Source organism: Gallinula chloropus (assembly GCF_964237585.1).
Source record: "Gallinula chloropus genome assembly, chromosome: 23".
Classification (NCBI taxonomy): Eukaryota; Metazoa; Chordata; class Aves; order Gruiformes; family Rallidae; genus Gallinula; species Gallinula chloropus.
The window spans coordinates 4384637-4400158 of record NC_140108.1 but is presented as its reverse complement, the minus strand read 5'-3'; the positions used below and the strand labels follow the sequence as shown (position 1 = coordinate 4400158).

At 41.1% G+C, this 15522-nt stretch overlaps 1 protein-coding gene across 1 annotated transcript in view; it reads left to right on the top strand.

Annotated features, from left to right (window-relative positions):
* Positions 1-2702: 2702 nt before the first annotated feature.
* The window catches only part of PLCH2 (phospholipase C eta 2), a gene marked incomplete at its 5' end in the record, with an annotated part of 72196 nt that continues 59376 nt past the window's right edge, over positions 2703-15522 (top strand). Inside the window, one exon of the mRNA XM_084274691.1 lies at positions 2703-2814. Within this exon, the coding sequence (XP_084130817.1) occupies positions 2703-2814 (112 nt within the window). The remainder of the gene's footprint in view (positions 2815-15522) is intronic.

Here is a 15522-nt window from a genome sequence, read left to right as displayed (position 1 = left end):
TTCTTGACATCACATACTTTGTCATGCTTAGGAAATTTTGGAGACGCTTTTAGAGTAGGCCAGCAAAGTTAGACAAGGAAGATCTGTTAACCAAGTTTGGGTTTGGAAGGCATAGGGAGAGGCTGCAGGAGAGAGTGATCAAGGCAGGATCGTGTCCTAAGACTTTTCCTCAGCTGTTTTCTTTCTAAGCCTATTTTCTGTCTTCAGCAAAAGTTTACATAAATGCAAAGTATTAACAATGTATGGAAATAGTCACCAGAAATGTAATAACAGAAAGGGTTAGTTTTAAGCAAATAAGCAAATGTTGCCTTTAATAAAATATATTTCTCTTGTATTTTAATCTATGTAAGGACCTGGGGGGGTTACAGGGTCATTAATTCTCCTGATGAGTATCATACAATTTCTACTTCAAATAATAGATTAATATCAGTTCCTAGAATAAGTCTGATGGGACCTCAGAATATGTGTTGTCTGGCACAACCTTATGCTCAAAGCAGGATCAACACTGAATGCAGCCCAGGCTTTCCCTTAGAAGGAGGAGCCTGTCTCTTGGTAGATTTTGCACAGTTGAAGACTGAGATTCAGTAGTATTTTGCAGATATGTTTTGATATATCAGCAACTGGAAATGTTTGAATGGTGTGTGCAGTGACTGTTTTCTGGCTGTGTAGGCTTTTTCCTTTGGTTTAACCTTGCCTACAGTGCTGTTGCTCTGCGTGTAAAAAAACCCTCGGGTAATTCCTTTGCTGAAGTTCTTCCTATTTTTTAACATGTTATTATTGCTTCAGTTGCAGAGACCCTCTCAGGCAGAGCTGTACTAGGTGCTGTGTATGTAAATATATTTTTGGTATTAATTTGAGGATTAATTTAAAAGAAAAAACAAGTATTTTCAGATGCACAAAGTGAATACATGAACATGTAGGAATTGCTTTTGGTCAGTCTAAAGCAGGATGTTCTGTATTCTCATAATTCTGTATATGTCAGTGCTGCTGAAGACATGCAATTACAGAGACAGATGACAGCATGCACACAGATGTATTTTTGGGGGGAACAGGGAGTATCTCTAACCTATTACCTCTCTCCCCTTTCTATCCAGTTTGCAAAGTCTGTCCGAACTTTGTAACTTTCTTTTTGGTGATCCTGGCTGTGCTTTGTAATAAGCATATTCTTTGCCAAATTAATTTCACCTACTGATCTTTCCACTTTAAATGTGGAAACAAGTTGTTTTAATGATAGTGACATTCCATGGGATTAATATTGCGAAGGGCTGTCCCATATATGAAGCTGCGATGCGTTTGGCTCCATGGATGGGTATTACTTCACTGACTGACATGCTTCCTGTCAACACAAGAGATTTTGACAAGATAGAGAATGGAGAAGGTGGGGCCTGATGAAAGGTAGTTATAGAGGGGAAGTGACTTCCCAAAGAAGCAGAATGAGGGACCAAAGACAAGGAGAGGCACAACTTGAGTGGCAGATGCTGTAACAGGGATGTCTCTCAGTCACTTTCTGCTATAAATTTCTCACCTACACCCCCACCCACCCCCCATTTCTACTCACTGTAAATTAATAGTGATGCTTCATTGCCCTCTCTCTTTTAATATAATGTCAAACTGGATCTGTGCTTTCACAACAAAACATGTTAGGGCAATGTTTCAGAGCTCAACTTGTAATTACAAACTGAAGGAGACTCCCATAGATTCAAACAGTTACCAGCACACGGCAGGATCCCAGGTTTCTCTCTTGTGTGACTGCTGGTTCGGAGAAAGTTTTTGACCTTCTTTCTCTGAGGAAGGTAAAGCTTTGGAAGGGTGAGACTTCTGTAGCCACTGGGCAGGAGATGGGTAGGAAAAGGGGAAGGAGGATGCCAGGCAATAATGGAGGCACAGTATGGAGACAACTGACAGGCATGTAAGAGGAGAAAAGAGCTTTAAAGGGTAAGAAACAACTGAATGAATGAGCCAACTTCACAACAGCTGGTTTTCAAAGCTGTCCGTTGGGAATATAGCTGATACACTTAATCATTCTATGGAATAAGTGAATATATGTGTGTATGTGTGTGCATGAATATAAATAAAATTAAACCCAGCATTGAGTACTTTGGCTTCTGGAGAAGTTGCTGCTGGCTGGATCAGCTTTCTGTGATTATAGAAAACACTGGGGTGAGGGAAAGAAGAGTCTGTGTCTTCTGTTATGTGAAGAGCTATCTGGGTACAAACAACTGCTGAGGTCAGTGCATTGTATGTCACCTAGCTGTGTTCCTGTAGTAAATGTTGTATAGTAAAGAGTTAAAGCAATTTCCACTATTTTTAAAAAAATACATGTCTTCTACAGGTTTGCAATGTGGAAGAGACCCTGGGAAGAGCCGCTGAATACTTGTAACTGTTTTGCCCTAGGGAAGGGCCATCACATCCATTCTATCAAGACTGCAGTGAGGGGTAGTCCTTTCTCCACACTGGTAATATAAATTCTGCTCTTCGATGCATGGAATATATGTCAGCAGGATAAAACCAGGACAGCATCCTGAATGTGGACTTCCAGGGAGGGCAGTCACTGCAACTTCCGAAGTAAGCCAGCAGCATCCTCAAATCCTTGATTTTTCTCAGATATTCACACTGCTCAACTGAATCTTTCTGCAGATATCTCTTCTGAAGTACTTTGACTTGGAGCAAGCACTCTTGCTAGGGTGCTCTGAAAGCTTGAAATGGCTCTGCCTTCTCCAAAATCTTTACCAGGGGATTTAACACGAAGGGAAGAACTTGTGACCCATGATGGAAACTGTTTTCACTTCCTCTCTGCAAACATCATCACAATAGGTAAGTGAAGGATTATTGTCCTTTCATATAACAGTATGGTATTGAGAATTTTCTCCCAATTTACTTCTATTCTATTGAAATTTCATATGGGACTTCTAGTTTTCCTTAAACTTGTTTCATGGAATTGTGCATGTATGTTTCTCAGTTCCTTTTTTCTGTGTAGTTTGTATGATGACTAGACTTTAGATTAAGTGTATTTCAACAAAAACAAAGAAACAAAACCCCAAAAAACCCCAAACTGACCAATCAAATACCCCAAATGTCTCCCACAAAACCCCAAAACAAAAGATCCACCTAAACCACCCTTCAAGACAGTGAAGTGTGGCTTCTCTGGCCTGTGCTTCACCTGTTCCAGTAGCTGGTGGTGCATATGAGACTGTAAATGCCTCATGTAGGCTGGGAATTAAATGAGATGGTATCAGAAGGCAGAAATTGTTGTGAGTTTAAATAAAACATGGCACATTGCCTTATACAATAAGGGTATCTCTGGATCCTTGTGGCCTTGCTTGTATGTACAGTCTGTGAAGCCTGAGTCATGGAAACGGAAGGACTTTCATGTCTAGAATCACTAGCACTTTCTCATTGCACATTCCCAGGCAGTCAGTTTTGCATGAGGAACTGTACATTTGCAGGACTAGGAAAGTTTGAACTGCTTTTATTTGTTAGCATGGCATTGTGTTCTCCTGCTAGCAGCAAACCCTCTAACATGCATGAAGATAGGATTAAAACCGAGCCTTTCTGGGTCCCTGTTAAACTGATACATCCTGAGCCCTAAATTCTTTTCTCGTTTAAAAGCTGTTTCTTGGTAATTTTAATGGTGAAACTTATGCATGTGTGTTATAAAATAATTGACATTAAGTATCTACTTGCTTTTTCAGTGTTCGTTAAACACAGTATTAATTGTTATGAACCCCTTTGGCACAATTAACAGGTAGACTGGAAAGACAGCTCAAGAGCAGTCTTATTTACCAGACCTTCAAACAGTCCAAGTTGGTGTCTGTAACAAACCAGCCCTGAATGGTTGTCTGACTTGTGGCTTAAGGGGGGGGTATGGACACGATCCCTTCTGATCTTCAACTAAATCTCTTAGGGCAGGGAATGTTTCAACTCTTGGTTTGCTAAATATATGAAGTTTAAAATTACTTCAAAGATGAAGAAGTGTATTGGGAGATTAATACCTATCTACTCTTGAAACCACACATGATGTGCATGTCAACCATGATTTATTAACAAAGAATCATAACACTGGTGCCTTCACAGAACCAAAAGATGCATTTGTCTTCCTTGGCTGTTTGCTTTCATTGTGTCTGTAGGGATGTAAGGTCCATGTGTTTAGCAAGTAGTGTATTTCTGACTTGAACAGGTTTGAAGTGTCAGCCTGAGCTGCTGTACACAGAATCTGTGCTCCTGCTTTTAGATATTTATTTTTGTCCAAATGCAGTGGAAACCCCCTATTAGACTGCTTGCTCTTACCTGCTATCTGCTGGGGACAAGAAGGGATACCTGGTTTAGTCTGCAAATGTGGCTTAAAAGTCAAGACCTTTCTAAAAGAATGGGAATCTGCCCATAGTGTTTTTAGCTGCCTCCCAGTGCTGGTTGGCAGAGGTGTTTCTCTGAAAGATGAATTAATTAGCTGGAATATCTTTAGTAGACACTAGTTTGGTGGCTTGTAGCCCCCTTTGGCAATTAATGTAGATTGGAAACAATGATGTAAAAATGAAGCTGATGAAACAGGTAAATGTAGATGAGAGGGAAAAGGAATAGAAGTCATAGCCTTGGTGGTTTAACAGATAAGCACTGGAATTTAAAAGGAATGTGTAGCACTTCTCTTTGCAGGGCAGGTAGTCAGAAGATGGCTTTTGAATGTAGTGCTCCTAAATACTCTAGTCTTAATCTTTGCCAGAAAAATCCCAGAAAAACTGGGAGGAATCACTGCAGTAGAAAGCAGCTGTGAAGTCCCTGAAGGGAGCAAGGAAAACCCAACCTCTTCTTCAAAGCAAAACATTTTGGGCCACATAATTTAAAAAACAGAAATTAGTGTCACAGGATGGGACTGTCAAAACAGATTGCAACTTTTTTCCTTGATTCTTTCAAGTGCTTCTGGAAAATCTTTCTTGATGAGAGCAGGATTTATACTGCCTCAGGTTGTGGCTTTGTGCCATGGAGTTGTCTGAATTGAGCTGAGAGATGCAAAGCGCAAAGAATAACTATTGTTAGCTGCTGCTCTTTTTTTTTGAGCGTTGACAGCTTGTGCAGAGGAAAATGAGCTCTCCTCGTAGGAAGCCTGAGATTACAGATGTGATTTTGCACGTCAGGTGTTGACTGGAGAGCGGGTAGGAGGAAGGGAATTGTGTAACTGATGTCTGTGGCAGATGAATTTGTGCTACAGAGAGATCTTGAGGCGGAGGAGGAGCTTGTTTGCTTCATTAAAATAAAGGTTGATTTAGCCCAAGATTTTAATTGGAACTTCACATATTCAGTACAGGACTCACTCACTTGAAATGCATTCTCAGTTACTGCCTATGATCATGAAGTAGACAAGACAAAAAGTGTTAGTGGGGCCCTCAGAAGTGAGATGGTGTGTTCCAGTTACTGCTATATCATATAGTCTGCCTTTTAGGGAACTAATTTGTCTTTGTAGGAAGAATTGTAGCTTGTTGCCTCCTGAACAAGAACTCCCAAATATATGCTTCCATACATAAAGCTCTATCAGTACTACTCAGGACAAAGTGCAAACAAACGGCAGGAATAGCTGGAGGGGGAGAAAGTCTTCATTGTGCCTGCACAGGGCTTCCAGCATTCCAGTGCAAGTGGGTCTCAACCTGAACAAAAGCTGGTCTGCAGCTCAGGAATCCCTTTGCAGGCTTGTTCAGAACACCCACTTGACTTTGTTCTTAACTCCCTAATTAACTCTTTATATGACTTGTTTTAAATCCTGTTCCTTGACAGCTCTTATCGTAGTTTGCCTTTTGTATTGTAATAAGTGCTAATCAATCTACACAGAAACCATCACAGTACTCTTGAGCTTTTCTTTTGGATAGCTTGTGCTTTCAAATAGGATATCGCAGCTTTATCAAGCCTGTGCTGTCAAATGCAACACTTCAGCTTTCTCCTTTGGGCCAATATATCTGCAGGAAAACTTAGGAAAGGATAGAGCAGGGGTTAACTCACTGGGTGGTTTAATGGTCCTCAGTTGATCTCTTGGTTCCATTGTATTGTAGCTACCTACAACCTACCTCTGTACCATACTTGTTAACCTTAGAGGGCTTGAACCTCTTTGTGTTCTTCTACAGGCTTCTGATTTGTTTCATCAATTGAGACGGTTTTCCAAACTTCTTGCTTCTTTTGGAATAAAAATGCTGCATTTCTGTGTAGGCTGTGTGTATGGATGAGGAATAAGATTGCTATGTAAAGGAAATCTGGGTGGAATGCAATTAACATTTACATAATTTTGCTGAATAATGTGATTCAACATTACAGCAGCATTGGGAAAGTTCAAAATCCAGGAGGTATATGGCTAATTCTGTAATCCTCTATTTTTCAAGTATGTTCTGGCATGTCTGGACTCACTTTTCCCTTGTAATCTGATGAAAGTGTGTTTTGCACAGACATGCAAAATCCTGTTTGCTTAGATATACAGTGCATCAGATTAGCTTGGAGAAGTAGCTGAGATGGCCTTCAGCTTGGGGCTCCAACTGCTTGTCTGCCTGAGCAGCACTTCTGTCCTGGCAGGGGGTGGCGCTAGATGGTCTCTAACAATTCAGGAGTGAAGTAACTATGGTAAGATCTAGATGGTGACACTTAAGGGTACTGGTACCAGCTTGTTTGGGAACTGTCCTGTGAAATGCAGCCTGTAGATCCCCAGAGGAGTCTGAATCCTGTAAGTTATGTGTGGCTAGAAGTACTGAGCTAAGAAAGAGTAAGTTTGCTATGTCGTTTGTTATCTTCCCTGGCAAAACCACAGAACCAACAGAAAAGGCCAGGCAGCCCCATATAGATGTACAACGTTCAGTCTTTGAGTTGTTTTATCTCCCGTTAAGAGACATTTATGAAATGTTCGTGTTGTAAAGGAGATAGGTCTTGCGTTTCTTGGTGACAAGGGCATTTTCTGGCCCCTCGCAGGACAGGCGGCGGTGCGGGTAATGCTGGGCTGCAGACTAGCGCCAGAGGGCAGCGGCGTCCCTCGTTCTGTCCGTACAGTCACTGGCGTGCGTGTTCTGTACGTACCTTACAGCTGATGCCGGGCAGAGGGCTGTCACGCTCATAGGACGAAAGGTACCAGGGAGACGTTTGGCTCCGTGTACAGCCCCGGTTCCTGCGCGCCTGCCCCCAGAAAAGGGCTGCGCTGAAGGCTCGGGCTGAACCACTTGAGCCCAGGTTACAGGGCCTCTGTGCTTCCGGCTCCAAAAGGTACCTTAGCAGAAACTTAGACAGTGATTTTTGTGATGGCTCATTAGTTTCTCTTACAGATTATTTCAGCAATTGTCACTTTTAAAACCTAAAGCCTACTGAAGTCATTAGAACATAATATTTGCTTAAATGCACTGCCCCAAACCTGAGTTTTATAAAATCATTTGAAGGTGATATGGTACAGATAATTACATGTAAATCAGAGGTCTGATTTGTTGGTCATTCCCCGTTGTCAGTAGGAACGTTGCAATTTGGCCTCACCTTTCTTTGCACTATTGAAGTCATGCAACTGTAATAAAAAAGGGAGAGTTGATATATAGTCTATTTATGTGCTAGCACTGTTTCTTCTGTAAAAGTTAACCAGTGAAAGCAGGATAAAAGGCACTGACTGACCCATGCTGCAGAATCAGTGTGTTTTCTGCACTGGGGAAAAAATGCCATGGATTACAGATGTAAGTACAGCTGTATGTTAGTGTTGTAGTGGAAATCTGCATCGCAGATCTTCTTTTCTGTAGCTTAAAATCAACAGAACTTCACTCTAAAGCTTGAAAAGGAAAGTAACAAATGGCAGATTTGATCAATCTTTCTAATGAGCAAAAATTCAACGCAGGCAGCCTTTCTGGATGTTCTAAAGACAACTAATATTCAAAGTCAATTTAAAGCTCTCTAGAGAATCTGTGAGCAAATCGTATTGCCCTTACAGAAGTAACCAGTCTTGAAGGGAAGACTGACCAAGCACCTCTCTACTTTATGCTTTGGCTGCAACAACTGAGTAATATGCTATCAAAATCATGGTATTGTCTGATGCAAGCTACCACTGTGATGTTAATAGATTCATTGCGTCACTTTTGGATTCATTGTGGATTCATTGCGTCAGTTGTCGAATTAAACCCTGAGGCATATTAAATTTGCTTGAGGGCTGATCTTAAGAGCTTGCTTTTATGGTTGAACATAGATTAGATCACCTGAATGTTACCTTTTGTTTCTTACTTCACCTCCACCAAAATTTACTCCCTCGAGTTTTCTTGCTCTTTCTCGTGTATATGTGTTGCTGCCTGTAAAGATGTTAGAAGTGTGCAGTGGGAAACGGGACGCTTCAAGCAGAAAACCAGCAGTTTGCACATAATTCCAGAGCCTGGGATAAGAATATTGCCAACCCGGTGGCCTGTCTGCATCGCTATTGCCATCTACTGGATGGATACACAGTGCTAAACTGGCATCACGAGCACAAACCTGGCTGAAACGGAGAGGAGACTTTGGAACAGGGAGTTATATAGCTATCTTCCGTGGCTTTTAAACAGTTCTTGTAAACAGTACAGTGACAACACCATAATGCATAAATATGACTCTTCTGCCATACGTGGCCAGTGCTATGCAGGCTTCCCCAGAAGGAAGTCACAGAAGACTGCACTGCATATGCCTCTAAACATTCACTTCATCCTTCTACAGCACAGGTTTGGAAAGCTACGTGCTGCCTCGGAACCCATTCTGTCAGAGTCCTGTTATTCCTAGAGCTTTTGTACCTGCCATCACTTGGTGGTTATTACTAAGGGCATCTACTGCTGTGTTCCTCAAAACTGCTGCTGGTTGCAAGGCAGCATAAAAGTTCTTCATAGGTGTGAGTAGCAGGGAAGTTACTTTTTTTTTTATAGTCTCATTCTTAGAAACTGGTGAACTAACTAAAACCAATGCTCAGTCAGATGGTTAGAATAAGTGCAGTATGTTTAGAGGAAGAAAATGAAGTTCTGGATTGACTGATCCACTGCTGGAACAATCAAAAATAAAGTCGTCACAATGCTGCGAGGGGAAGAATATGTTCCTTTCACTCATTTGGATGGGGGCTTAGCCTGTGTGGTTGTCAAAGATTGGGGGTGGGGGAAGAGGAAATCAGTATTTGTTAACAAAATTCAACTATACTGGCATTATCTGTAGGAAGTTCTTAAGATACAGCCATTAGCTGTGAATAAGTCTGTCAGTCAAATCAGCTCTGAAGGATGCTGTTCTTCGAAGGGCTGTAAACGAAAGCTGAGTCTCTCCCTCATATGTTTCCTCACAAGTAAATTATTTGCATCTGCTGAGAGTTCTGGTAAACTTAATCCCCCTGGAAGTCACTGAACACAGACACAGCCAAGTGACTCTTAGCCGTTGTGTCTTACAGCATGGACTGGTGTCTGGCTTCGATTTGCATTTGGAGCTTGGCACATGGCTTTCTAAAATCCAAGCCCACGGAACTGTGAAACCTGCCTGTCTCTAGATACTGCTTCCCTCCCAAAACATTTAAATGCCCTTCATCTACAAGCAGTTTTCTTTTTATCTTTGTTCGAATTAGACTCTTATCTGTCGGTTCGATCTGGGGTTAAATACTTCATCAGAGAGAGGAGTGCTTGCTTTCTTGGGAGAACAAATAACTTCACTTGTCTTCTGAACCAAATCATAGCGCTTCTCTACGGTTAATTATCCACGAGGAACTGCTTGATGTGTGACTGCTGCAATCTTCTGGGTGAATCCAGGAGTCTTCAGCTGCACCACTAAAAAAGAGAATGCTCTACTACTGAACTCTGTCTCAGATACACAAAGCATGAGTTAAATCTGTGTAGCCAACCTGAAAAGAAGCTGTTATATTATGGAGTTGTTACGCTTAAATTCTCTGCACAAAATAGGAGAGCTGTGAATTGTTCACAGGAAAGAATGAATGAGATTATTTTTGGCAGTTTTAAGTTTTAGTTAATTTTTTCACAGTATGAGACAGACTCCTTAGCTAGTGATCAGAATGAGCCTCAACAATCAGGCTTGCAGTGATGGAGAACCATATTGCCTCTTTGAATGCTTGAGATTCAGTAGTATGAAGCCAAAAATATCCTAAATGGTTAAAGAAATCATTCTGAGAAAGTTATGTTCTGAGTTGGAGCAGATGAGAAACTAATGATGAAAGAAGTTCTACTAGCATATGTGAGTTCCTTTTTCTTTCTCCTGGAAGAGTGCCGTGCAACAGCAGTGTCATGCAACAGCATGGCAGGAACCTTAGCAAAGAGTGGACTTGTGCTTCATTTGGTTTGCAGTCTTGCAGACTAGTATGGTTAGGTAGGAAAATCTGGTTCTTTTGACTCCCCTTTATCATGCAGCTCAAGGTAAAAAATTTACATCAGAGAAGTTTTGTTGTGGGCACGGATTAAAATGTTAAAGTTCTCAAGAGATGCAGATATCTACAGAGCCTGCAGTACTCCCAGGTAAACACTGAACTTGTGAAAACATTTGCAGTCCTGGTCAATGGTACTGAACTGGCAATGGACTAGTTTTTATTAGAACAGGTGATTGAGAGAAGTGGAGAATGATCATCCTTTCTTACATGTCTCAATTCACAGTAAAGGACTATTCATGATTCTGCTTGGCTACTTTGAAAATCTAAGGTGATGTGTACAGGTGCAGCCACATCTTACTTTTCTAGAGGCAATGAATTTGTTTTCCTTGCAAATAATTTTGTACTGTTATTTTGGATGTTTGGGCTTAGAGGCTTTAAATACTCTCCTTGAAGAAGCAGGAGTTAGTTGGTGGAGAATAAATCTCTAAGACATCTTTACAAGTTCATGGGATTTGTGATCCCTAATCACTCTGGTACAACTGAAAAGGGACACCTCATCATTGTAAGAGATCACGGCTGTGGCGGTGTCTGACAAGCTCCTTGTGAAGCAGTGGAGGAGGAAAGAAGAGGGAATCTTAAGAGAAGGAACAGGAGTATTAAACAGCTGTCAAAGAATTCCCTGGTCCCTGAGAGGAATGGGCATTTCAGTGTCAACTGACACTAGAGATACTGGGAAGGAGATGTCAGTCAGTGAGGAGTTAATTGTTCCAGCAAAAAGTAGTTTAGATAAAATCCTACATCTTTTCTCTCCCCTGCTTCCTCGAGTGTTGTGTACAGTAAAGGAGCTTGTACCATCGGAAAACTGACAGTGATTCCTCAGTGTCTGAGCTAATAAATGGGATGAAATTTAAACTGCCTTCTCACACAGACAGAAGGAAGGACTTGCAGAAGAGGGAGCAAGACGGAGAGGGAAAATGCTGAGTATTTTTACATTGTAACATAGGCAATTGAAAAAATCATTCCTATTTCTCCAAGACAATGGATTTAGGAAGCCCACCGCAGAAGCACAGTAGGTGGATTTATTTTTTTTTTTACCATATACAGTAGGATTTTAGCTGGAGGATAAATTGTACTTGTGCTTATGGGCACAGTTGTTTTTTAGTAGCACTTTGATAACATCATGTTACTCTTTCTTTTTTCCTCACTTGTCCACAGATATTTATGTAGCTGTTTGACCCTGTTTGTTTAGAGGATAATATTTTTTAGACTGTATCAGCACGCTGTCATTCCAAAAGCTCTTTTATCTCTAAGCAAGCATGTTTTATTAATTATGGCTGTAGTATCTAGATGAGTTAAGACTGTCAAGTAAATGAAAATCCATTCCACTTACTGTAAATGAAATATGTACTGCTTCAGGGAAATGGTAATGCTAAGGATAGAGCAATTCATAATTCTCTGACAAAATTGTTTATTTCAGGGCAGTTTCATTAGCCTGATGTTTAAGTGCACTCTGCAAACTTTACTGATGGAGGAAATGAAGGCTGCCTTTTAAATAAGGGGGAGTAGAGCACAAGGCAGTGTGTTAAACTGTGCATTGTTTCTTAATGCCATTAATTGCTGCGATCAGGAACAGGGTACATGATGCTCGCTGCCACACGGTTATGTGCTGTACCTGCATCCTCTCTCTGATTATACAGTAGCTTTGCTCCTGTAGGTTATGCTGATCATTTTTGATTGCGCAGTCACTCCTCTGGCTGTGATACATAGTTTAAGCCAGTAACATGTTTGGATCTTTAACTTATTATCCAGTGTTGTGTGTGTTTTGTGCTTAGGTATGTCAGCCGTGTGTTGTATGACATGACATATCAGTGTAGAGGATGATGCTACTTGTATCTCTGTTGTTTGAGGATAAAGCTATCGCATCTTTAATGGTGGTTGTAATACTTCAGCTATCCTGTGTGATGAGCCATTTTGAGTAGATAATTAGTCAAGTAAATGACTGACAAGTAAATTACAGCTAACGCATGGAATGCATCTAACTGTTCAAAGCACCTGCAGGCATTCAGGTGCTGTGCAATGCCAGCTCCTCAGAAAATGTTAAATGGGGAGATTTGGGTTCATTCTAGTTCTATTGAACAACCCCTGAACTGTCTTGCAGGGTGCAGTGCTACCTTCTGAAGGTATTTGGTTCTTTTTCTCTGCGCACAAAACTAGTGACCCTTATGGATATTCTTCCAATAGAACAGTTGTTTTTCTTGCCGTTTTCTTCTCTCTGTGCTTTATGTAACCTTCCCCACTCTCCAGCTTGCGTTTGCCAAAGTACTATTGAGATGCTTATGATTAATCCTCTGCTGGGAGAGCTTTTTTAATAGTGCAAGTACCAGATGTTAGATTCGAGCTTCTTACAGACAGGTAGGATAGGGATGAAGTCTGTGTTCTCTGCACTGTGTATCATGGCCGTGGTGTCCCATAAATACAGCTTTGGTATCAGAGTGACTTTGCCAGTAACTATCACCCAAGAGTCTTTTCTGGGTTCTTTACTGTCTAGTTTAGAACCTGATTTTCTTTCCTACTGTGTGTTGAGGTGGCCTGAGTGAGCTGTGTGTGGTTTGCTGTTTACTGCTGCTCTGTGAAAGTCCCAACTGACTTGAAGTAACAACCGAGCAGTGCAGATTTCCCACCTTGCTCAGAACAGTCTGAGGCAGCAGTAAAAGTTAGAGCTGTGGGGGAGTTGGGAAGGTCCCATGCTACTATTTTATTGTGAAGCATGCAGTATAGCTAGATAATTTAGGGATGAGAGATGATGTAGTGACAGATTGTTCCATTAATTTTATAATGGAGAAATAAATACTCTATCTGTGCTCAGCACCCAACAGGTGATGCTTGCACTCACGATGGATGAGATGCACTAAAAATGTCAGGATGCTTTGATAATTTCCTAGAAGACACTAGCCTGTGTTGGCACAGCTTTTTATGTCTGACTTAGTTTTATGTAGTGGCTTGTGCACTGAATTTGTGTCCTGCACAGTTAAATAATTAAAGGTGCATTTCCAGTTTCCATGAAGACGGGACAATCTGTAGCTGTGTCATTCCGTTTCCCTTCCTGCCTTGGACAGTTGGTTGCACTTCTTAGGGCCGGTTCAAAGCCTGCTGAGTTCGATGGGAGAGCTCTTCTTCCTGTGATGTGGCTCCATGTGAGTCAGCACAGTGTGTCCCTGTGCCAGTGAGGGCCAACTGCACTCAGGGCACTGGCAGGATGTTCAGATGATGGAGGGAGGCAATGGTTCCCTCCTGAGCATTGCTTCTGAGGCCCCATCGAATGCCATAGTCAAACATGGATTTTTATAGCAATGGCCCTTGTGGGACTTTTGTCACTGAAGATTTCTGAGAGGAAGAAAACTGTGTGACTGTGGCTTGAGGTGAACACTATCAAGGACTTTCACTTGTCTTTATTCTAATTTTCTATCCTTACAAGCCTAAAAACTTTTTTGAGCAGCCTGTTTTCACCTCTTGTTTTATTTGCAAGCTTTGTATTTTTGGATTGTATCAGTTCTCTTGGAGGAGAACACTGTCTTGGTCACTGGGAATTACCTGCCAAGGTATTTCTGGGGAAAATTACCAATTCACTTGCAACCTTCTGTCCACGTTCAGCCTGATACGAAATAGTGAAGACCTTTGCTACCCAGGTGCTTGTAGCAAGTTTCTTCATTTGGGGTTTCATTCCTTTCCTGTGTTTCTGAGCAAGCTTTCATGCCATGCCCCTGCTGCTCAGCTGCTCGTGTTCATAAGAGGTTAGTTCTAACACTTTTAAAAAATAAACCCCAGCTGGGGTCAAAGCTAATAGTAGAGCTTTGATGCTTGCTGCTGTAGCACATGATTCAAAGTTTAGTCTCCCACAGGTCTCTCCCTTCAGATGAGGCTCTTCAGTTTTTCATACATTATTTAGCTGGGGATTTGAGTAGCGGATGGCTGGGGGATGGCAGGGGAGGGGGGGAGGTGGCAGGCATTCATAATTTATTACTAGGAGTGAACAAGCTGTGGCCTGTGGACAGTGAGGCCGGACTGGTTGTTAGGGACAGGAGTTTCCCTTTGGAGGGTTTTTCATGCCTCTGGCCCACTGGGCACCTTGAAGTAAGCTCAGGTTTAGTAACAAAGGCGGATCCTGGAAATGTCTAAGGGCTGTGCCTGAGAGGCCAGAGCAAATAGAAAGTGGGTACAGGATATCTCTAAGAACAGCTAGCTGCCGCATGCAGGCTGCTTTGTTATATGGAACTCTGTGCTTTCACTTAATATTAGGAAATAGCTAAAAAGGCTGACATGACAGTAGTTTTAATTGAGCAGTAATGAGTCTCCACATACATTTCTCTACATAAACTGCAGCAAGTTGCAGTGTTAAGCTATGAATTGCAGCATCTCTGATGTTTGTAGGACAGCCCGAATGCTTAGGATGTGACAAGGCCTAAACTTGTGACTGTTGAACCCTCTTATCAGCTCCATTGGATTTTGGTTCAGGTTTATATAGACTTTTCTGTCTATGGTCAGGAAGTACTTGGAAAGAACATCTTTTGTTAACTCTAAGACTCAATGCAGGTCCGAAAGAATTTCATAGTAAAACATCTAAACTAGAGATATAGCAGAAGTGACTTCAATGAAGTAGCTTACTTTGGATCTATGGAGTTTTACCAGATGTGAAATTGTTTGGTTTGGTGTTAATTTCAAATTAGAAATACAAAAATATTTTACATATACATATTCTTTATTTGAACAGATTGTACAAATAAACCTCTCTGAAACCTCAATGCAGGTTTTTTTGGTTTATAAACATGTTTGAGTGTATATATTACTATATATTAGTAGCATATAACATATATTACTAATTTATGCTACATAATACTAGGCATATATTATATATAAATATCTTGTGCTTTAAGCCTAACTGTTCTGGTAGAGCAAAGCATTTTGATCCAAACTACATATATTATTATGGGCACTTTGTAGAAATCACGAAAGAAAACCTTCCTCGTTCTCTTCACAATTCATTGCTGCCATGCTGGCCATTGTTTCTGGTATCTAAAAGAAGTGGTGTGAGATAATCTACACAAATATATGAATTGAGATTTGAAACAGAAGTAAAACACATATAACTTGCTGCTAAAAAAAAAAAAAAGAGCAATCTTAAATCAAAAATTTCCAGTCCCATATGGTTTAAATCTGTCTGT